The following is a 24,752-nucleotide window of genomic DNA, read 5'->3' as shown; positions in this document are numbered from 1 at the left end:
TTTCATCTTTTACATACTGGCTGACATTTCATGAAATCACGAGATACGATAGTGAAAAATATATTTGAATACTTCCCTTTAAAACATAATTGATTTCATTTCAAAGGAACATCACTGAATTTTCAACAGTTTTCTAGACTGTTTAGATGACATGTCATGTTACCAAATTACTGTCTAAATAAGTAATCTTCTAATTTGTAATGCATCTCCTTAATGCTACACCAACAAATGTAAACGGAGCTCTTAGGTCTGGATGTTTATCGCTATGGACCCCACTGTAATGGAGTTATCCAGGGCCAGATCATAAGACATATTGTCACAATGACATAAAAGCAGAGTCATTTGTGTGATGTATTGTTTCATATATTGTTTCTCCAACTCAAAACCATCCATCCTACCCATCCTTTCACGCTGGCTTGCAAAACTCAAATTGTATCTTCTTTCCAGCACCACTAAGGATTATGTATGGGGGGGCCAAAGGAATCGATTCACAAAGTTTTGACAACAGTGTTGATAGCCACCGTGACATGACTGACCAGGAACCCCATGAGCGTTGGTATATGCCAATTTTGAAAGATGTTACCTGGAGTTTTCTGAGTCCTCCATTATTACAACAACCCAGCATAATCTAAACTAACTTCCCTAAACAACTGATTCCCTTCATTACAGTCACTCATCCTCCTATCTTCTATTATATATTTGGTTCATAATTCCCAAAACATTGTATCAGAGGAAAAAAATAAGTTTAACTAAAATTAATTACATTAACTAAGTCCAGTTATATATTTTGAGCATTTATGTCAAAATATGGTAACAATGTAAACATTTTCACACAAAAAAACTTGCATATGTTTACTATGAGAAACATGCAAATTAAATTTCCATTATGAAACTAGTTTTTAATCTTAGAACTTTTCCATCCTAAATGGCTTCATATAGAATATGCATCTGGATATGTGAATGAATATTTACTCGTGAAAGTGTCAGTCACTGTATTTCTAACAGCAAGGCTGCTTACTTGCTCTGAAGTTAAACTTTACTCAGTGAAAAGTTGTAGTGCTTCCATGGTGTTGACCAAGAATATCAAATTTGGAAGAGAAGTTGCTTTGGTATCAGGGAAATGCCTCACACACGTCCCGTGAAGCATCACTCAAACCCAAGGAAGTTACAAGCCTCAGAAAAATCATTACCTAGACTGATAGTAGACTAAATATTATCCATCTCCCAAAAGCACGAGTGGGCTGAGCGCAGACAATCCCCTTGGGATGGATTCGGCACGTTCTGCTGCAAGCTGCTGTACTTGGTTCTGCATGCACAGGGGCAGTGACAACAACCAACAGGCAATGGGGACCCCAAATCCCTCATGCCTCTGGTTTCTGACCAGAAGAGATCATGAGATCCTCCACTGCTCTGAATTTTAGAGAGTCCCTATGCCTAGAGAGTCCAAGTCACTATGCCTAGGATGCAGTCTCCTGCTCTTGTAGGTATGACTTGTGTTCCCAGCTCCTATATATAAAACGCTGTGTTTGCTTAGATTTTTTTTTATTTTTATTTTTTTAAAGCCAAAAGAAAACCTATCCTCCCTCAATTCTGCTGAGAAATAGGTTGTTGCACATGGTATGCCCGATTTCATTGCTTCTCCTGTACACACATGCACACCATGCTTGGAATTTACAGCAAATCTGTGTTAGCATTTGTTACGTTCAAAACCTCTGGGGAAAAAAAAAAAGCACACGTACTGGGCTTGATATAAAAACGTGCTCGTTAGGAATGCTACATTCAGCAACAATCCCTCAGTACTTGCTGTTTTTTTATATTAAACTAACTTCTCAATCCATTTAACACATCCTTTCCAACACTGCGTGCCAATTTCTTAGTAGGAACAGTATGTACAAAAGTCAACCTTTCCTGCAAAATCAGGGAGACTGATTTCATTTAATTTCCTTTCTTTAGTCATCTACTCTATAAATCCAGAACCAGCTTTCCCAGTACTGTTTCTAGACTAAAATCCCACCGATTGCCTGCAGTTATACAGGTCCTGCATGTGGTTTATGCCCCCACCCCTTTTTTTTTTTTTTTTTTTTGTAATATTGGCACATAGCAGCACTCTTTAGGGCTGTGGCATTTCTCTTGCACTCCAACACTGACTTAAAATAAAAAAGCTAGCAGAGTTCTCAGCCTAGTTTTCCAGGCCTCCGATGGTTTGAAATATATTTTCAGACTATTTTTAACATGTTCTCTAATTACTAACAGATTGAAAGTTATTTATTATCCCTAGTGAAAAGAGTACTTCACTCAGCCTCCTCTAGAAGCAAGTATTTCTTGAAAAACCATTTCCCTTTTCCACATCATTATTAAAAGTTCAGCCACCTCCGCTGAGAATAAACTAGTAATGTTCAGATAATATAAACCATACCAAAACTCCCATTTTATTCAACAAGCCTCATAGCTGAGCAGCAATGATATTTGTCCATGACCTTTAGTTTCTCTTTAATTTTCCTGCACTTCTTAACTACTTGCCATTTCGTCCTGTGTTACTGGATTTTGTTTTGACAGCGACACGGGACATACTTTTATTGCCTTTCTCCGTCTGGATTTGTTTGTTTTTACATTTTCCACTTGGTTCTGGTCACACATTCCTTTTGCTTTTCAGAATTACTTTTCCTGAATGGTCAAATATGAAATTTTACCGTTTGGAAGTATCTTTTGGTTGCACTGAATGTGAGAAAATTATGGAGATTGGCCGTAGGCAACACAAATTTCTAGGTACATTCATCACTATAAGCTACCGTCAAGCTGCTCAAACCAAAATGACCTTGTATCGGCTGCAGTACATTTTATGCTAGAAAATTATCATTTGCAATTTCCAGGCTAATTACGTTTCACCATTTTCTGCATTTCATCTACAGCACAAGCTTCCCGTCCAACCATATATATTTTTTTTTTTCTTTAAAGGCTTTTTATAGCCAGGTGCTCAAGAAGTAACGCACCTCGTTCTGTTGACATCAGGCTCCTGTCAGTACTACCCTCTTAAGTTTGTTAATTAGCACGCTGATTGATATGTATTCAAGAACCTTGTATTAATTAACTTTAGGGTAGGTACCAGTGTCTTTAACATTGCGTGCTGCCCTCCACTTCTTTCAGCCAGTCTATCCTTAAGCAAGCTGTAAGCACTGATTTTGCATTCCCATTTTATGAATTGCACCAAGAGGTTTCACTAATAGCAATTAAATGTCATCTTTCTCCATTAACGAGAACTTGCTGTTTATCTTGCTTATCAGTTGGTCTTATCACTGATATGAAACCAACTGCAAATCTTGTTTTCAATTCTCTTGTCAAATGTTTAATTGGGTCCTAATGCACCAACTTTAAATTGCATTTATCGACCTAAGACACTTCGCTTGGGCTGCCAGTTAAGCACTTTCCCCGGTGCAAAATACCGTGTCCAGTCACAGGATCTGCCTTCCCATGGGACTCCATCCCCTCGCCCTTCACAAACGAGCCTGCAGATTCCCTCTAGCTGAAGCCAACAGTTAGAGCCCCTCCATTTTTGCCCCTCCATTTTATTTATTTATTTATTTATTTCTGATCTTTTCATCCTGTCTTTGTCAACCTCAATTTCTTTTTCCTTAATAGCTTTGCTCATGATGCTACCAGCCCATGCACTACTTGGAACCACAAGCAGTATCAAAGACCTTATAGCTATGGCTCCTCAATTTTCAGCATAATCACTCCAAAAAACAAAAGGTGGGTCATCTATTACCCACCTACTTGAATACATACAAGTGTATTTACATGTCTTGTCATGGTGAATGTCTCCTGATTTTGAGGGCTTTTTTGGCAATGAATCATCGGTGATCATCTCCTGCATCCTACCTATTTTTCCTTTTCTTGTGGCATCTCTGGGAATGACTTCCATTCTGATCGTCAAAGATAGTGCATGCATCAATTTTTCCACCAAAGAAGATTTCATGAAAAAGGAACACGGCTTCATGGTTTGACAACTCATTTTTTCTTTTGCCTTTTAATAAGGAGTTTAAAGGCAGCAGGAAGAGCAAACAGCAACAGGGAGGAAACACAAACTAAAATTTCTCACGAGCTTTTTACCAGTTCTTAAAATTTTCCAGATTCTTAATCTCAAGGGCTTGATTCACTGACAGGATAAGCTTTCAAATGCAGCTTAAGCCAACAGGAATTCCTTATTGTTGCTATAAAATACCGTAAAAGTTTACGCTCATTAAAAAAAAAAAAAAAAAAAAAAAAAAAAAGAAGAGGAAACTGAAGCTACTCACTCAAATTTAACAAATGATTCTGAAGTTTGTGCCTTCAGCTCTCTATGCATGAAGTAAGCACAGAGATACCACCTTACCAATATACCAATGTAGTATTTGAAGGCGTATCAGTGATCCCAAGAGAAATACTATGGCAAAACAAATAATTGTGTATAACAATTAACAGGATAAAGGAGTAGATGTGTAGGCAAAGAACAAAAGGCATAGTCCCAAGGACTGAAGAAGCTGTTAAAGCAAACCATTTATAGTTTGCCCTGTGTTATTAGTTTTAAGAATAAAATCCAATAAATTCTCTAATTTCATTAGAGACTGTCATAATACATCTGCAGAAGGCTTCTGGAATGTAGAGAACATGAATTTCAAACCCTTGGTGATCAACATAATAACAATACTGTTAAATAATTGTAGTGTTTCGTAAGGATTGTCTTGTTCTAGGAGAAAACCAAGCAATTTAGCTCCATTAGACCAACTTATTCTGAAACCCTGGTGATAATTCATCATCAACTTTCAGATCCAAAGTATTGGCTGCTGCCACATCAGCTACCAGGGCACATCTCCTTAGAAGCAACATATCAACCCACTGAGGTACAGGAGGCATATATTGGGTTAAATAATTATACAAGTGATTATTTAATTATGCACGCCACCTTTTTCTGATTTTTTAAGAGGCATAACAAAGAAGTCTCAAAACTTCTAGTGAAAAGCATGCTGTTCCACCCATGGCACACCTCCATTCTCACAAATGGCTAACTGGTTTTGCTCAATGCTGAAAAACAGCGAAGCCCAAAACCTACAGTCTGAAACATAATTATTTGAACATAAATCCCACTGCTTATCACCTTAATAGATACAAGGATGTGAAAACAAGGTTATAATCAAAGGACTGGTCAACATCCTGAACAAACGATGCTATCAGCCCAGCTTAGAGTTGTGATCACATAACAGTAACTTCAGATGTCAGTAGAAAGGTCACTGCAATAAGACTCCCAGGGGAGTCTAGCAGAATTTGGCAGTATTTAGAGAAATCTGGCAAATTTTAGAGGAAGTCTGGGACTAACCAGCCCTCATACAGCTAGTCAAAACTAAGGTATGCAACAGAGAAGAACAGCAGCACAGCGTTACTCTAGTGGTGTCAGGATTACTACTCCTTTGCTCAAGTACCATCTACTTGCATCCCAAATTTTAAAAGCAGTGTCTGAATGCTTTTTACATATGAATATGTTGTGACTACTATCCCAAGAATGCAAGCCCAGGCATATACTCTACTGAGATTTTTGAACACAATTTGAGATATAATTGAGAGTGAATTTACTGTATCATTAAAAAGGAAATTATTACTGTTCTTTTTAGTGTGTGTGTTTTTTTTCCCTTTTAAATTCAAAATATTTCTGCAAGTTAAAAAAGCCCCTTTAATCCAGTAAGATTTGGAAAAATAGCAAGTTCGTTTTTTTTTTTTTTTTTTTTTAACTGTGAAAAGTCTGCGCATTAACTGATCTAGATTTGACTGGGTACTCACTCTGTCACACAGCTCTTCAAACGTGAAGTCTGCAATGGTTCCACATGCTTTATTCAGCCTCAGCTCTCTGCCTTGCACTTTTAGAATCCTTGGTCTAGTTACTATGGGAACATGAACAAAGACTCAATCTTCTCTGGATAATTACTATAAAATTCATCTCTTACAGATAGGAAATGCATAGCTTGATGAATAATAGCACATGATTCAACACATAAATTAGACAAAATGCTGATACAATGACTGCCACTTGAGTGTGGCATCAACCCATATACAGCAATGGAACTTATTAATTGGTCAGTGGAGATTGGGCATTGTGTTCTAAATGTATTCTCTTTCAAGAGAAATTAACTTACGTACAATCATTTTGTTTCTGAGCCAGCTCATCAAACAACTTATCCATGACAGCCTCCACATCAGCTTCACTTGTGCTACAGTGAAAAGAATAATAGAATATGAAATTAATAACACTTGAAGCCAACATCAAACAGCTGCCTGAGCCTGCTTAGCTTTTTGCCCATAAAAAAGAGAACAGGATGTTATGCTCTAAATACAAACATTAGATTTAGAATACACTTAAAAGTAGAGAATATTAACTCTCAGGTAGATGATTCTGCCTTATTTGCATACACTGAAAGACTTCTGTGTTTTGAGCCGTTTCCAGTAATGAGGCAATACAGGCAGAGCAGATCCATTAACACTATGTGTACACAATGAGAAAAAAGGCTTCTGGCTCTATCTTGCATGCAAAATAAGAGCAAATAGACAAGGCAAGGCAGTCAAGCACCTAAAGAAGTATCCTTTGAAATTTCTGAGGGGACTTTTGAATTAAATATTGGAGCGGCTTTCTAAAGAAAGAAAAAAAAGTCAACTGATTGTATTAATCAAATTGTAAACAGCTTCTAAAATTAAACAGATTCAAAATGCCAGCATCAGTAATTGTATCAGTTTTATTTTTCCCCCTAGCCCACAAAATACTATTTAGGAAAAACTCAACCACGGACTGTGAAAATGTAAGATATCTGGTATAAAATGTATGTACTCGCGGAAAAAGTTTATATTCAACTTATGGTACCATAAGAATTATAAATCAGTCCAGAGTGTTTTTTTGTCACAATGGCTTACAGGGCTGATCTCTCTGTGTCTTTCATTCTTTGAGAAGATGGATATTTCTAGCTGAGTTCAGAAGTTGAGAACAGCAAATTAAAGCTAAGCTACACAATAAACTAGAACTCAGACATCAGGTAATGCTTCAGTGAAGTTTATACAACCCAATTTGGTTTGAAAAGTCTACCTTTGTGGATCATGGATGCAACCAAGTTATGTTGCTTCACACAGCTCTAGGCCTCCTCTAACTGACAAGTGATGATCAACACCTTACATAATTATCTTCCTCTTCATTAGGCCTTAATCACCTTAAAAATTTTAACAGTAGAACTGAAATAACTACTTTTTAACTCAAGATTAATGATAGCAAACAGAGGTTGCATTAAATAAAATACCTTCCAAAATATGTATGTCTCTCTTAACATTGATATTTCAGTGCTGGTTTCCCCTAAAAATTAAAAAATAAAATGAAAAGGCACAGACAACCCCAGAAGAAAGGCCATAAAGGAGGAAAAAAGAGTGCATGTGTGTCAGAGAGCATGCACCTGTGTACACATGTATCTATCAAAAAGTTTGATGGAAAGGCTGCAAGAAGAAACACCCAAGCATGATGTCGAGGTAGATATTTGCACCTAATTGCCAAGAAAGTTTGTTTTGAAAATACACACCTGAGCCCAAGATTAAGGAAGTTGCTTTGATCAGGAATCTCGTAATTACGTTACACTGATTGCTTTCGGATGAGTATGAAACAGCTTTAAGCAATCCTTAGATGCAACCCTTATTTTACATGAAGAAAAGGCTACAAAGATTGTGAAGCAACATGAGGATTTAAAAAAAATGATGATGATTACTGTAACCATCAGTAGCGAAACATACAGATATTGAACAAGATGATTTTCTTTTAGGGGAGGTACTGTAAAATAAATATAAAAAAAATCTGAAACAAAATATTATCTAGTAGTTAATAAATCAAAAACAACACTCACTAAGCCAGCTCTGTAGGGCTGAGAGCTTCAGTGAACAAGTCTGAATAGAAGAAGGAATGCAATTCCCTCAGAGAAAGGATGGACAATAAAGTAAGCATCTTATTTCTATTGGCAGCTACAGGATTCATCTTATTTTTTCACTGCTTCCTAATGAATTACATAATGAGTTCTAGAGGTAGTCAACAACTATCTAACGACAGAATATGTATCGAGTGAATGTCAGAGACTGGTAATAATTCTGTCCCAAGTTTTACAGCAGAACAATATGAAATAAATACTCAGGGCGCATACTGCTCCTGGGGCTTATTCACACATCCCTTCTCCTGTGATACGATGCTGTAGGTGCCACATTTCGCCTGTTACCTGCTAAAATCCACATATGCAGTCTTCTATTTCTTTAGAGTATGAAGAGTGAAGCAAGAAATATATGGTAAGGGCTCTCCAGAACTATCAAACTGAAGGCCACAAAGCGCAGCAAGCACGCTACGCGGAGCCTGAAGCAAGGACAGCCAAGTAGACATCGGAGGAAGAGCCATGGTGACCAACTCTGAGATAACAGTGGCTACAAACCGTATTTCGAAGATGTGACAGAAGTTAAAGACCTGTTGCAATTCTATTAAGCAGTACTGCTTCTTCCAGATGAAAAAGCACAACTTCCAGTTTTATTGTAAAGTGATAGGGGCATACTTCATTCCAAATATCCATGACACAGATGAAAATACTGCCCCTTTCTTAATGTGAGCATGATTTTAAACCAATATTGTACATTGGATTGAAGGATACCATGGTTATAAACCTCATTTTAAGCTATTTTCTGCCTTGCTCAGGTTGTTACTGATTAAATAATACTGTAGCTTAAGAGCAAGTATGAGACAGAAAAAACGCATGCAATGCAAAGGTTTCAAAGAACTTATTAAAAAAGAGAAGATGCTCCTATTAAGCTGATAGATGTTGCAACCATAAGCACAACTCTGAATGTATTCCTTAAATACATTTGCAAATACAGAATAAAGTGCTAAAGAATTTTAGTCATGATAAACAGAAACAATGTCAAAATAGGTGGTCTTTTTTTTTTTTTTTTTTTTTTTAAATCCATAGCACTGGAAACACCCAACATTAAATGAATCCTTGTCATTGGATTTCTATAAATACTTAATTACTTAAATACAATAAGGATGTTCTTCTATTATAAGAGAATTGTGCAATCTCTTACAAGAGGATATTCATTACTTTCTAACCATCTGTCACTTCAGTTCTCCAAACACCACACCTCCCCAAAAAATCTAATTAGTTTTTATTCAGTCACACATTATGAATGATGCTAGTGTGGATACTGAAAACGTAGTTTAATGAAGTTAATATCAAGGCATAATGGCAGGCGGTTTGCTGAACAAAATGGACCAGAAGGCAAAGAAAGGAAGAGTCACACCCTGCTAATTCTACCACACATTTTTCGTTTCCCATTGACTGGGAAATTATTGGCTAATAAGGAAAAAGAGGGCAAATACCGTATCATAGATCAACTTACAGGTAGTAAAGTTTTCCAGCAGCAGGAAGCACTCGTTTCCTGTAGTCTATTCCAGAATCAAGCTGGACTGTGCTGCAGTATTTCTACAGAGAAAAAAAAAAAAAAAAAGCTTTCCTCAAGCCAAAGCTGTATTTATTATCGTCTGCATTAGAGAGAAGGCACACTGCTGTGATAAGCTATCAGCGTGAATATCACCTACAAAACAGATTCAAGTCCACAGAATTGAAGACTCCTTTACATTTATTGAAGTAAAGAAAGAAGCTGAAAATTATTCACACAATCAAAGCAAAAAACAAGTGACAATTTTCAAAAGTCCATCAGCTAGAAAATGAATAGATTTGAGGAACAGTGAATGAAATGAGAGTGGGATTTACTCGTTCTCTCTGGGTAGTACTTTGTTGGGGGGCAGGAATTAGAAATAATTATTTTGGCATTAAAGAACATAAATTTAGAAAAATAGGAGCAATAAACATTTAAGATCCAAATTCTAGCAACAGAGATGACAAACCACAACTTTTTCAGCTAAAATTAGTTATAATCTTTTCCTTCCACTAAAAATACAAAATTTATGAGTCAAACATCAAAAGATGCGAACCACACCAAATCTTGCTACAAAATCGACTGAAGTAGAAAGGGGAATAAGTAAAGCTACCAAAAAGGTTTTTTTCTGCTTTTGTAATGTTTGCATTGATTCAGAAAAGAACTTTTTAAAAATTAAAACAACAAGACCTGTAAGTTTATGATATAGATGTCCCTGAATCCTCACAACAATTGATTCTGTTTAAAACAAAACAAAAACAGAAACCAGCTGTGCTAAACTAAAGGGTGGTAGGATTTTTTTGGTTTTGTTTTGTTGTGTTTTAATTCAAGGCCTTGAAGTTGAGAACGAAATTCTCACTAACCCCAGAGTTATCAATATTTTACACCCTCTAGCAAAAGGAATCTCTCTGCTTCTCTGTTATTACTACTGCCAACATACACAACTGCTGGCTGTTATACAACCACAAGCAAAAGAAGCTGTAAAGGAAAGGGAGGAAAAGTTTAAATATTTCAGAAGGTGCACCTCTATCACCAATTTAATTAAAGCAATCCAATTTCTTTTTTGTAGGTAATTCAACATCAGAGTTCTTTGAGTTCAAGGTCTGTGAATTATTAGAGTGGATTGCTAGAATTCACTAAATTATTCTGCATCTTCACTGCACTGTGAACTGCCCGTCTATTTTTAATATTCTCATTAGAGATTTCATATTCTGTGTCAAATTTTTTAAAACCTCCTTGAGGCTTTTCAAATATCAAAATTGGAAAGGTCAAATCTCATTTACAGCAACTACATTGCAGAGACATCCTTACACTTTAGAAGAAGTATCAGTGATTTCAGTAACAATGTCCCTTTTAAATAATTGTATTGCGTAGGACTTATTGATTACAAATATCTGCAGGAGTAACTGTGATGATTCACTGCACTAATTTTTTGCCTTTGGCAATTGCTGAGGATTCTGTACTTATTTTAAACCTTCAACAGATCTGCAGAGATACACAGCTAGACAACAATGTTGAAAAAATCATCCTGAAAGCACAGAAACCCAGGAAAATCCATATATTTTAATTCTGGTAAGTGAAAGAGCCATGCTAATCAAATCATTTTGTTGGGCTAAGGCTAGTGCAAACACAATAGCACCGGTGCTACAATATTATTACAATCTATTCCGTTTCTTTTGGTGAGAGCTTACAAAGGAAAAGAGTAAAAGCAGAAAAAAAAAAAGTTCCAGAGGCATGTTATAACACGCACAAGGAAGGGAAGATGTCTGTGTTTTGCTTCAGCATCAGTCTGGCAGTCAAGGTTAGAAACAAGATTGTTGAAATTTCACAGCAAAGCTGGTACACTTCGCTTTTCCTTGCCAGGCAGTGATGCTGGGCATCTTGCTGTCTAACACTTCATTTTTCCAAAGTATTAGATTAACTAAAGTACTATTTTTTTCATATTAGCAGGAATTAAATACTACTACAGAATGTAGTACGTGGGTGGTTATTTAGAATAACTTTAGATACTCTGATATTTAGCAATGTTGTTTAATTTAGCAATGCTGTTTAATACCTTTTTTCTTCCTGGAAACAACAGACAGTATTTTTTGTATGAATTTAGCCTCGCCTCGTTGGCCTTCAAGGCAGGTTTTCACACCGTACCACTCCTTCAGGGTGCTGTGCTGCACACAGAGTGAAGAGTGAATACAGAACACATCCTTAAGAGCGTTGTGTGATTTAGTATGCCTGAAGAACAAAGTGCACCTTTTTACAGCTGGTATAAATTTCTTGTGCTGATATTTACAGTGGTGCTTGCAGCTCAGCTGCTAATGACTGCTGTGTAAGGCAGACATCCTGCACGCTCGAATACAGAGCAACATTGGGAAAAGCTGCACAGGCCACTAAGGCTTGCTGAAACACTTATCAGCACTCAGTGCTACACTATATTTCAGTCTACTTGCCTTCTGCTTCCAAGCTTAAGGCTCCTCAAGCGCAGTCACAGTCTTTTATCACTCGTGATGTAACATCACAGTGAATGAGCTCTGGAGGTAAGAACTGCAGACATCAATGCTATTGATATAGCTGTGAAGTAGATGCATTTCTTCTGTCTTTCTTCCCTTTTCTCATTATTCAAAATAATTAGTATTATCAATATTCAGGAAAAATCACTATCATTAGTGACACTAGTTAAGAGCCTGTATACTTAAAAGCTTATTATGATTTTGGGCTGTATTTTAAGCTACAAGCAGTTGCCTAAATGAAACGTATTACTTCTTCCTCTAAACCTTCTAGCATGTTATTGTAGGCATACAATTAATTCTAATGTGATGTAACATTACATAGTTTATCTGGAAAATATTTCTTAGATATTCTGGGCTATGTATATACCTTTCATCCAGAAAAGCAACAGCAGCATTTAGTTCAGAGAGACAGAAAATATAGTTATTACAGTCCTATTGATGGTTTGCTTTCTTAGGAGGCCTAGGTCAATTTAACAAAACAAGGTAAAAAAAAACACAATTCTAATATACAACAGTTTCCTGTAACACCTGGTATAAACATAGATGTAGGGGGCTGGTAACTGGAACTTTTGAAAGATGGAAAGCGTTGAGCATTTTACTGTCTTACTCTTTGTATGGTCTTAAATAAATATATATGTATTTGGGGTGGTGGTGGTTGTTGTAATTTTGTCCTGTCTTTCAAACACAATTTTGTCTTCCATTTTTCAAACTAGCATTCTCTTTCAAATCTTGCTTTATATTTTACTTGGTAATGAGTAAAAAAAATATGCTAAAGATTCAGTCCCCAAAACCACTGACTTGGACCTCCAAGCCAGTTTTTTCTCCCCCATGCAGACTGCTGCTCTGCTCATCAGTGTACTCCAACCACTGTCTACCAATCCATGTTCTACATAGACAGAAAAACACAAGAACTTCCTAGCCCTTCTATAAGTTCATGCAAATAAGTATCTACCGCTGCTTGCAATTAATTATTTTTAGTGAAACATTTCAAAGCTCACAATTACGGTGTTAGGCACTGTATTATGTAAATATACATACTGAGTATATATACTCAGCTTGTGCGCCACAGAAATGGTGTGGTAACAGCACCAGTGGGCTACAGGGCTGTTAGGGGAGGATTGCCCATGCCACCAGGCAGGAGCAGCAGCGTTTCTCATCCAGGTTGAGAATGCAATGGTAAAGGTTGTTCTAAAGGGGGGGATCAGCACTTGGTGAGCCTTCACTCAAAGCCAGAGTCAAAAAGGTCACAAAGAAGCTATGCACAGAGCAGAGATCTGAAAGTTTTCCCTTTTGGGGTTTCCTTTGTAGGCAATGCTAGCCACCCAGTTTCTTTGTTTCTGTACTTGTACACATTCACTTATCTGTTTCACCAGAGCACACATGGCAAAACATTTATATTTGTCAATGCTTTAGATGTTAAAAAAAAAAAACAACACAGCATTATAATCAAAATGTGTGACAGGAAAATAAAACATGCTAAAAACATCATATTCTTCAAAGCTAAAAACTTTAAATATCAGAATTGCAAAAATGAAAGCATAGATTCGTGGTTGCACAGCACGGAGAAACAAATCCTGCTCACAGCTACACGAATGAACTACTGACTGTCATACAGGACACGTGAGTACCATGATGCATTTTCTCTCCCCTTCGTAGGTGCCAACAACACTATACTCCTCTATTATGGAATTAGGGAAAAAAAAAAAACACAATACTACCATTCACAAATCCTAAAAATTCTTATTAAAAAAAAAAATAGGCTTCTCTACTTTGTACCCTTAGTTTTCCTGTAGCATGGAAAAAACCCTGATAGCATTACATACAGAAGTTCTGGTTTCTCCCTCCGTCTTCAGACTAACTTCTCCAGCACTGAACTGATTAAACCCTACAGATGTGATTGCATCCTCACACTCATTAATCACCACCACGGAATCCTAATCAACAGCCAAAGAACTAACCAGCATCCTCAGATTGTTAGTACTTAATTGTCAAAGCCACAATTGTAATTATTGGTTTACTTTTTTTTAAGGCTGAGATTTAAAATTACAAATTTCATTTACTTGGGCTAAATTTCTACTTTTCTTTTGAAATAAACACTTAAAATCAAAGCTACAGCTCATCTAGTCTCTTCCTGTAGAACCATTTTCAGTTTCCAACAGATTTTCTATTCCACTGAGATATTTCAAGTCTGACTTACCCTATTCAATTCAAATGCATAAAATTAATTAGTCATACAACTTATTTTGAAGTCATTTATGTATTTATGTATACAAAGAACAAATACAATTACAAAATTGAAAACGCAATTAGTAAGTTAAAAATACAACATGATCGTGCACTCATTTCTACTGAAGTGGCAGAAAAACTTTTTATTCCAGACGGAAAAAAGACAAAGCCTCAAGGCTCAACTTGAGACAGAACACCTCAAATGACTGTCTTCAGATACAATAGATAAAATTAGACTTTGTGTATGAAGTTATTAAACATAGACTGATGTGAATACGTTTTTCTTCCTATGAGCACCTCTAATGACTCTATTGCTGCATTCCTGAGTAGTAACTATTAAAATAGTTAAACTACTCCAGAATGTAAAATAAATGACAAGGCAGATTCTTAAGTACAGGAACAATTTTTTCTGAAAACTTCAAAAGACAGTCGAAGTTAGATGGATAACCTGCAATTTATCATGTTTGTTTCCCCATGTATCACAAAAATAAAAATCTGAAAAGCCAGTAAATGGCCTTAGGGTCCGTGAAGGATGCTGTACTAAATGCAAGGTGTGCCTGTCAACTGAAATATTGTGATCAGCTCAAAACCCTTGATAATGCAGGTGAGCAAATACGCACTGGCACAGGTCACCCAGAGAAGCTGTGGCTGCCCCAACCCTGGAGGTGCTCAAGGCCAGGCTGGATGGGGCTTTGAACAACCTGGTCTGGTGGGAGGTGTCCCTGCCCATGGTGAGGGGGTTGGAATTGGATAGGGTTTAAGGTCCCTTCCAACCCCAACCACCCTATGACTATGAAATCTCTCAATTTTATTTAAGACCACTGTAAGTCAATGCAATCGTCATTCTCTGCTTTGAGTTTTAATGGCACAAAAAACATACAAAAGCATACGCATTGTCCTGCTGACCTACAGGATCACACAAACCCTACCTGAGGACCCCCCCAGAGGCTGTAGGGTGACAGAGGCTTAAGAGTGATTCATCCTGGGATGAGCATTACTCATCCAGCTATTTCCACACCTGCCAAACATCCTCAGCCTTTCCTGAGGTCTTCCGTCACAGCTAAGTGAGAAGTGCAACTTCTAACCACTCTTTCTGAATAGAACAAATTATACCTTCCACGCAGGTCTCATCCCTTTTCAAAGGTATCATCAGCATCTAATTCTTTATATTAGCTTATATCCAGAAAAGGAAAAAAAAAAAAAAAAAAAAAAAACAGCAACCAACCCCTACCTGTCTTCCTGATTTGGTCTCCATTAATAATATGGAGAATCACTAATATTCCTTCCCTCCATCAAACCTGAAAATAATGCAATTGTTCATTGGCAATCACTCTTCTCATATACATACATCCATCCAGAAAGAGAAAAATCTCACATCATACAACATGTGGACACCATGAGAGTCCCAGCCAGCAACAGAGGAAGAGTTCCTCAGGTCAACAAAGCTCACGACAATTACCCATTTGTTCTGTTAATTGACTTCACCTCGTGCCAAATCATCCACTAGAATGTTATTTGTTTGTTCTTAAAATTCTTTCTTAAGTGATTTCATGAAAAAGGTTTCTCCACAGCATTACAACGAGCATTTTCTCAAGTGATTCGTAACTCTGGTGGAAGAAGAATCCTCTCCAGCCAAAACGCAGCGTGTCATGAAATATATGGTTTTGGGCCTACAGGATGCACTGTAGGCTTTAACCTTGGCCTAGCCTCAAAGTTATCAGCAAGTGGCAATCGCCAGCACGTTTCAGAAGATGAAACTGGTCTGACTGGGCCTCAGGAGATGGGCTGGAGGCCAGATGGAGCCTGCCTTCCCTCCACAGCCTGCTGAGAGAAGCACAAGAAACGCGTGCAGTGTTTCCTTGCTCGGGCTCAGCTCCTCAAGAAAACCAGCCAGTAGTTACAATCAAGCACGGTACAGATGAAGGACCTTCAACGCTTGCTTAAAATTGGTCTTGTTAAAAATAAATCTGTTTTGTAAGACGTCTAACTTTCGCCTATACAGGCTCATGGGAGTGAGATAGACTTGGGAGAAGGAGAAAGAGAATCGTCAGGTATTTTGAGAGGGATAAAAACTTGGTTGGAGCACTGTTGGGTATGCATACAGTTTTTGTCTTCCTGTTCACATGTTGTTGAAACAGTAGACTTCAAAGAAAATGTCAATGAATCCTCATAAGCACTATACATGACCTCTGGGGTAATTAGCAATCATTCAAAAGCAACAAGACTAAAATGTTCTATTCTTTATTACTGTCAGCTCTTGTCTTGATCAGCATTTTAATAAAGATGGTTCATTGCTAAGACAGTTTCATGAATCAGTCATAATTACATTCTGACACGCAGTGAATAGTAAAGCAAAACTAAATATCACTTCATCAACCTTTCTAACCTTTATGCAAGTATTAACTGTAAATAATTTTTACACAATCTTACAACAGAAAATCTGCATATTTCTTAGCTTCGTACATTCTCTACCCTAACTGAATTTCCTGTGACCTATACCTGGAAAAAAAAAAAACACCTACAATCAGGCATAATTACTTAGTCTTGCATGATATTCAGGTGTTGCCTTTCACAGATCAAATCAACTTCAAGTACAAAAGCCTACTTGTTCTGTAAAAATAGTGCAGTGCTTTAAGGGGTTAATTTATTTATTTATTTATTTTTTTAAAGTCTCTTTCCCATATTCTTCATTACCTGCAATAACGAAACACGGGAAATTGCTACAATAGCCTTAGGAACATCATGCTTGTTCCAATTTTAAACACTGCAAAAAAAATTGAGGAACAATTTCAAAATGCCACCCAAGTGTAGTGTATAGTGTCAGTGCAACTAATCGTGCTTAGGTTAACTCCAGAACGCAAACATTTCCTTTGAACTATTTTTAAATGGACACGGCACAAAGCTCTAGGAAGTCAAATACTGACAAATAAAATTTGTAAAACGTCTTACGCTTGTGACAGGAACACATCAAACCTTAAACCAAGAGTTTGGGAGAGGTAGCATTGAGATGAAATTTATTCAGTGAAAGTTGCACGAGTTTACATTACAGCCCTCAAAACTTCACCAACTAAGAAACCTCCCTATTCTTGCTACCGCAAGGAACATAAGATCCATTGTACGGCTTTTCAGTAACTTATTTTAACGTCTATCTATAAATCAGCTACCCCCTAAGAGGAAGAAAAATAGACAATTAACTTGTAAAATAATGCTGCATGAATACAGACAGAGACTCTTAAAACGCATTGTTGGGTGAATAGTATTTCAGATATTCAGACAAAAGTACAAGAATCCAGGAGGTACAGATGTGGCAGTACTGAGTAGGAGACAAGTAGTCTCTCCTTTTTCTAGTCAGGGAACAGAAGAATGGCAAAAAGTAAACTTGCATGCAGTAAGTATTACACTCTCCATTTCGCATTGCTTAGAAAAAAAAAAAAAAGTCCTTGCAGAGTAAGGATAAAGAAATTACTGTTAAAAAAAAATAAATTCTGTTTTGCTAAAGAACCAAAATGACTGTAACTTTCAATCTGCTAATAAACAAGCCTTGCTGTTCTGAGAAAAACACAAAGCCAAAAGTTCCCTCTGAGTTTATAACGTTATTTTTCATAAGCTAAGGGTCAAATTCACCTCAGTGTGTGTACTTCATTGAAATTTTACCCTGAAGTTATTTGTCTAAGATTTCTTTTTTTTTGCTGCTGTTTTTCTTTTTAACGTTTGATTTGTATTTCTTTTCCCAGTATTAGCCTTTGCTCCTGCCAGAACTGTTGGCAGGCAGGGAAGAAGAAAAAAAAAAAAAAAAAAAAAAAGACTAGTATTGATTTACGAAACTCGATTTCTCAGAATAAGAAAAAAATGCGATTAAAGAGCTAAACAAAGGCTAAAGATGGCTTACACTTAGCTCCGATGAGGTCTACTACCTCATTACCAACAACTGAAAACTTCTGATGCATTTTGTTTCAAGGGAATCCAAAAGTCCTTGCTGTAAAGCAGACTGGGGGGTGTAGAGTCCATTCACTCTTTCTGTATCACGACCATTATGCGAGAAGTATAAAACACTGCCTTTATGCTGCCAAACCACAATGACTCTTCTTACATCAAAGCATTTTCGCCACTAGGGTTTTTTTTCTCCGAAATTTATTCAAGCCAAGGGCAGGGAGACAACAATTCAAACACGCTAATTACACCTAATTATCTATTCCTTTTTTCTTTTTTTCCACCAGCTTCGGCCAGTGTTATTTGCTATCTGGGTTTCTCACAACCTCCTCTTGCCCTGTCCATCCAGCTCAACAGCGAAGTCTTTGAAGAAAACAGTTGTGGCTTCTTAGAATTTTAACAATATAAAGGTTCAACTCAAATTAAATTATTCTATTATTAGTTTTGACACATTTATGTGTTAAATATGAAGGCCGCTTGGTTAATTTGGCAAATTCCTCACATCTCTTCATGGCTAGGATTGCTGGTAACACCCTCTTGTAGGAGCTTCTCCTCATGCTTTCTTTTCATGATCTAAATGAAATGTTTATTGGATTAAAGTTCTTCTCTGCAGACCTCCACGGTGGCCTGTGACAAAGAGCTTAAAAGCTTTATTAATTGGCTTGGGCTTTTTTTTTTTTTTTTTTTGGGGGGGGGGTGGGGGGAGGAGGCAGGACCTCATTTCACATTACATCACAAGCAAATAAAACTGCCACGTGTAATTAGGCTAATTTACCCTGATACAGCAGGAATCAACTATTCCATATCTACGATATGCTTTGGTTTACTGATTTTAATCAAAGAGCAAACCAGCCAAGCAAGAGCTTGGGAAACAACAACAATTAAAGGAAGTGAGGAGGCAGGGAGCCTCGCACCGAGCTACAATAGGAAATATTTTATCCTTTGATCAAGTTTTGGTCGGCATCTAAATAAACTGTCTAGAGATTATGTGTGCACACGTGTGTTTAAGGCAGTCATAGAAAGTAAACAAACTGAACAGCTCAATATTTGCAGAGCACACTAAAGCAATAGGCTCGTTATAAAAATACTGTAGCAGTGAAGTGCTTTACACCGATAATTCAAGCAACACTCACGTTTACATTTAAAACAGACGAACTCTGAAGGCTGGATGCAGAACGGGCTGATAACTTCTACTCCGACACCTTGCTTTCAAAATACAACATTTTTTTAGTTAAGTCTTACAAATTTGTCACACAAATTACCCATAAATGACAGTGATGTTCAGCACGAAAATACTTGCAATCATGCTATATTTTCTATTTTTATATGTTTAATTAGGTACACTTCACAAAAGATGAATGCTTCTATTACTTGCAAAGAGAGAGAGAGAGAACAAGAACAAATGCTCCTTCTACTTAGGAGTTTGCTTGGTTACATACTAAGAAGGGAAACAAAAGGCCTAACATCTTCAGTAATGAAAAAGTCAATTGATAGGCGAAGCCATCACAATATCAAAGGATTAATCCCAGCAATTCTGACTCAGGTGACAGTTCACAGGGGTCAGAGTGGCTGACACTGACCTCAAAAGCAGGTTTTAACTATTCAACATACTGAAAGCTGCTGGGCTATCACACCATTAGAATGGAGCAAACTGACAAATCAATTTCATCAATGAGATGACTTTTTTTTTTTTTTGGGAAATAGGCAGATCCGCCAATCAACAAATCCCTGTATTTCTAACACAGGTGGTTGGACAAAAGCCGAATGCACAATCAAAGAAATTTTATATCTACCAAATGCCTTTGTACAAAACCAACTCCTGCAAGTTTCCTTAGGGACAGCTCAAAACATTTTAAATATTTTCACCTATAGTTCCTGGAAATTTAAAATACTTTTAAATCCTTCCATTTATTGCTTTGGAAGAATCTGTATATTTTATTTAGAACTGGCCAGAGTGGGTAGTAATGTCAATATAGAATTGTTAACAATATTTGAGATAAACAGCAAACAGAGCACAGCATGTACATACACTGCTTTCTGTTCAAAAGGTGTTTGCAGTGCTTATTGTTAAGAGTCACTTTAACCAAAGTTTAAAAAAAAGAAATAATGATTTGGTCCCTAGCAGCAGCAGGAAAAAAAAAAGTTCTTTAATTATAGGAAGCTTACAGTAACTTCATGTCCTACCGAAAACAGACTTCTCGTTGATTGATTCTTTATCTTTAGTTAAAGCAATATACAGGTAACCAAAGATGGATTTTTTATATTATCATCATAAATCCATACCTTTTGAAGATACATGCAGGCTAATAAATCCCTAAAACCTCCCGATTTTGAGTTAGGACTTTCTGATATTTCATGTCTATTGCAGGAAAAAAAATTCTAACAAAAAAAAAAGAAGTTAATTATTTGGTATTTTGACTTGGCTTGACGTTTAAAACTTCATGGCTACAAGAAATATTTGGAAGCGTCAAGAACACTAGTTTAAGTTTGAGTTTATACACACCAAAATTTGAGAAGCTTTCCTTCCTGTTTGCCTGAAGAACTAAACACCAATCTAGCCACCAAATTAGGATTCCAGAATAGTGAAGGATTAGTGCAAATATTTTAATTAAATAATGTAAAAAAAAAAATTTAATGTAGATATCTTCATTAATTGTCTGCAAAAATTCAACTGTTGACAAATTACTTCTAAACTAGTAAAATAAAGTGTGCTTTCTCTTTTCTTTTTTTTTTTTTTTTTTTTTTTTGGAAGAGAATGACTTCAGATCTTACACCAAATTGCTGGAGATGTATAGTTTTATTTGCACACTAGCTTAAAAATGTTGATAAAGTTTTCATATTTTCATATTGATTTGGACTATTAACTTGGGGAGCATTTCTGCTCTAAGCATTTGAGCGAACTGTGACCAATACGTATGGTTTTCTCGTCAAGAACTGCCTTTGTAAAAAATCACTTGGGAGTTTCATGCACTTCAAAATTCTCTGTAAGCGATGCTGCGAGATTAAAAGCTCAATCAGAAGGGACTGAATCTAATTGCAATTACAGAATTAAAAGATTTTCCTTCCTAATACTTATCTCTGAAAAGCTGTATTTTTATAAAATTGCACAGACTGAAGAAGCACTCCGTTTCTGCTGCAGAAACTAAGCCCTTCTATAAAGAATATTCTGTCCTAAAATTTTAGCCACAACAACAAACCAGTCAACGGAGAGTGTTTCCCTATTTATGAAACCTACAACTTTGTTACAGGATGAAAGAATTCCTGAAAAATCAGATTTTTAGCTACATAAAATCTTAAAAAAAATCAGAACACTAGGAGAAGTTTAGATTGGACAGGGACCATCTGTCCAACTACAGATACAGGCTGTAGTACCTGCAGCTTTTACCTGGCCTTAAGCAACTTATTAATTGCATCTCCCACCATAGGCATTCAGCAATTGCTTGTCCACAGTAGTCCATCATCTAGAAAGGCAACATAGGCAAACTTTGCAGGACAACTACATTTTTCCTAGACCACTGCTTCTCCTTTGTGCTTATTCCACCTTGGTTTATAGTTGGTTTATAATTGGTTTATAATTGTCTTTGCAAAAAAACAGGAACTCAACCACAGATACCAGAATTGTATAATCTAAATAAAATAAAAACAACAACAACAACCAAAGATTAGCATAGGTAATTCTAGATCTAAGACAGAAACTGTTTATCTATCATATAAAGATGAGGAAAGATTTTTGCTTAATTTATCAGGTTATCTAGGAGCTACTCACTCCATTTACGAAGAATAGAAACAGCCTGAAATCTGTGCTATTTCAAATGAAGTAGCTCTTCACAGAAACGTACTGTTGATATCTTCCAGTCATCCTGTCTTCATAAGGCTATTTAAAGGAATTCAAAGCTCCTACGTTGAATCACTTTTTGTGCTAAAGCCTTATTTTAAGATCTATGATAATAAAAAGAGAACTTCTGAAACAAACAAAGAGCAACGAAAAATACCACCTCCAAACCCCAAGCAAAACCATTGCAGGAGGTTCTGAATCCAGAGAAAGCTAAGACAGAAGTTAGTCCAAGTGGTCAAAGCCATTGCCACAAAACAGGTTAGATTGTAAGGACACTAACACAAGACACACATGGTTTAGAATGGGGTGAAAGTACAGAAGATGGCAAATCAAACGTTTGCAGCCATAGTATTTTTGTTACATTCTCATGCAAAACCCTAGAAAATATCATCTTTCCATTTCCTAAAGCCACACATGGGATTCTGAACAGCTGAGGCAGCTGTAATGTAAAGGTCATTTATTAAAATCTTACTTTAAAATACATTCGTTTGTTTTCAATGCCTACTTCTGATGTGTTGAAATAAAAATGTAGATTTGTACTTATTATTATTATACCTTGCCCCTACCCTTCTATTTTCCATCTAAGGTCAGAGGAACAGTTGTTGATAAGCCTCATCTGATCTGCTTTTCAGGCATTATGTTTTGGGAAAGAATAGTGTTATTTTGGTAATATTTACTGAACTGATGTTAAAGGTAGATATATGTAGAGCTGCGTTAACACACGAAGATGTAGGGGTGAAAAAAACAACAGCAAAAAGTAATTGGGAATTTTAGAAAGGTCCTTGTGAATAGAATATTAAGTGCAACCTCATTTCTCTCTTCATTCATTATTATGGTAATGTTCGTGCATCTCTAGCCAGAGTTGTGCCACTTGTTTCTTTTCACACTACTCCATCCTCAACTGCAACTCTAAACCCACCCACCAATCTTTAGGGCTTTTGTCAGCATTCTATCCACAACGTCCTTCCTAAAAATTGCATGTAAATAATAAATTATTTACACAGGCATTCTGTATGTGTAAACCGCATTTTACTTTTTTCGTCTGCTAGCCACAAGGAGGAAAAAAAAAAATAAGCTACAAATAAGCATGACAGATATTAATCATGTCTGACCATCAGTGAAACAAATCAGCTTTGCGTTCATCAAGGAAGAAAACTAAGATCCAACAAGGAAAAAATACATAGAAGATACTGGATAACAACAAATAAAATAAAGATTTGCAGTAGATGCTGACTGAGTGTAATGAGACACTTCACAAAGCAAATGCATATAGAACTATTACTATTGTTGAAAGTGTTCTGTGATCAGGATCTGTTATGGATCTGAAGCGTATAGAGTTATTGATTTGTTTTCATGTTTCTTACTTTTCTAAAGCCATCTGGATAGGAATCACTTTCAGTGGTAACCTCCCTGACGTCACCCACAGCCATTCTGAGACACAGCATTGCCAGTGTCAATGGCACATTAACTTTGGAACTTGGTAATTGCTCAAATGTCAACATTAGGTAGGATTTTTAAAAGATGCTTAGGCAATGAAGCAGTCTCTCGTGTCCAACATGCCCCACTGAAAGTCTGAAGCACTGTTACCTTCTTCACTACTGACCACCTTAGCAGAAGCATCCAACTGATCCATCTGGTCTGCACTTCCAAATTTCTTCTCACTAATCCAAACCTGCCCTAAACTTCTACCTTGTATTTCTTCTTAGATAGTTCACCTTATTCATGCGTTGATGCTGGCAATGCTATTGCAAGCCTTCAGTAACATAACAATACAATCACATTTTGGGAATTAAAAATATCTGCAACTTCCCCAGACCTTAAAGCATCAGTTCAGCATTGGCTCTTTGTAATAGCAAAACAAACCCTGATCATATTATTCACATTTAAAAAGAATACCCCATTTTTTTCATCTAAATGAAGCAACTCTAACCTGCCACACCACAACCTGCAGTCTCCAGGGAGCTTGCTTCAGAACTTCTACTTGTTGGCCATGGCATGAAGCCTCACAAATACCCACATGAGGGCAAAAAAAAAGCACAGACCCAGAAACAAGCTGAATGAAGGGTACATACACAACTGATTTCTTTACACCTGAGGAATACCAACTTTTTACAGCATAATAAATTTGAGATGTCCACAAGTACAACACAGCATCACTGTTACAGGAACACTATGTCATGTGGAATATACACAGCAGATAGAGAGTCCTATCCAAACAAATTCTGCTACGTTAGTCAAAAAGTTACCTTTGTCATACTAAGTGCCCAGCTTTCAAGACGTGTCAATTCTAGTAAGAGCTCCTTTTTTTGCCTCACCTTCAATTATTTTCACCCCAAGCAGTTAAAGCATACACAACTAATCTGGAAACTGGTATCAAAGTAATCCTGTACAAATTGAGTTTATTGTTAATAAGAAGGCAAAATCAGAAAGCAAAATCAGAAAGCATTTAACAAGTGATTCTCCTTACCTTCAGCACAGCAATGAATGGCACAAAATTAGCTCTCTGAAGACCATTTTTATAGAGATCTGAAAGAAAGAAAATCAGTACCAGTTTTGCTACTTAGTCTTAATACCAATATCACCTTGTATTTTAGTCTGGCAAATAAAATTCTGTGTTGCTAGAGAGATAAGGAACACAAGTGGAAAAAGAGTTGAAATGGATTTCTGTTCTCTTGCTGTATGAAAAGTCATTACATTCTTAAGGAAGAAAGGAAGAAACATCCTGAGAAAGTCTGGAAAAGGCAGAGAGTGAAAGATGATAAATCTCTAATGATACTCAACTGATTTTAGCA

At 36.7% G+C, this 24,752-nt stretch overlaps 1 protein-coding gene across 2 annotated transcripts in view; it reads right to left on the bottom strand.

Annotated features, from left to right (window-relative positions):
* AFG1L (AFG1 like ATPase) overlaps positions 1-24,752 on the bottom strand; it is a gene marked incomplete at its 5' end in the record, with an annotated part of 65,745 nt that overhangs the window by 16,104 nt on the left and 24,889 nt on the right. For both annotated transcript variants that reach the window (XM_082757132.1, XM_082757133.1), the window contains 4 exons: positions 5,809-5,909; positions 6,166-6,236; positions 9,427-9,509; positions 24,428-24,486. In XM_082757132.1, coding sequence (XP_082613258.1) covers positions 5,809-5,909; positions 6,166-6,236; positions 9,427-9,509; positions 24,428-24,486 — 314 coding nt within the window. The remainder of the gene's footprint in view (positions 1-5,808; positions 5,910-6,165; positions 6,237-9,426; positions 9,510-24,427; positions 24,487-24,752) is intronic.

This window comes from Aythya marila, assembly GCF_965140915.1.
Source record: "Aythya marila genome assembly, chromosome: 3".
Taxonomy (NCBI): Eukaryota; Metazoa; Chordata; class Aves; order Anseriformes; family Anatidae; genus Aythya; species Aythya marila.
Note: the sequence above shows the minus strand (reverse complement) of the source record. Positions and strands in the feature narration are given on the sequence as shown.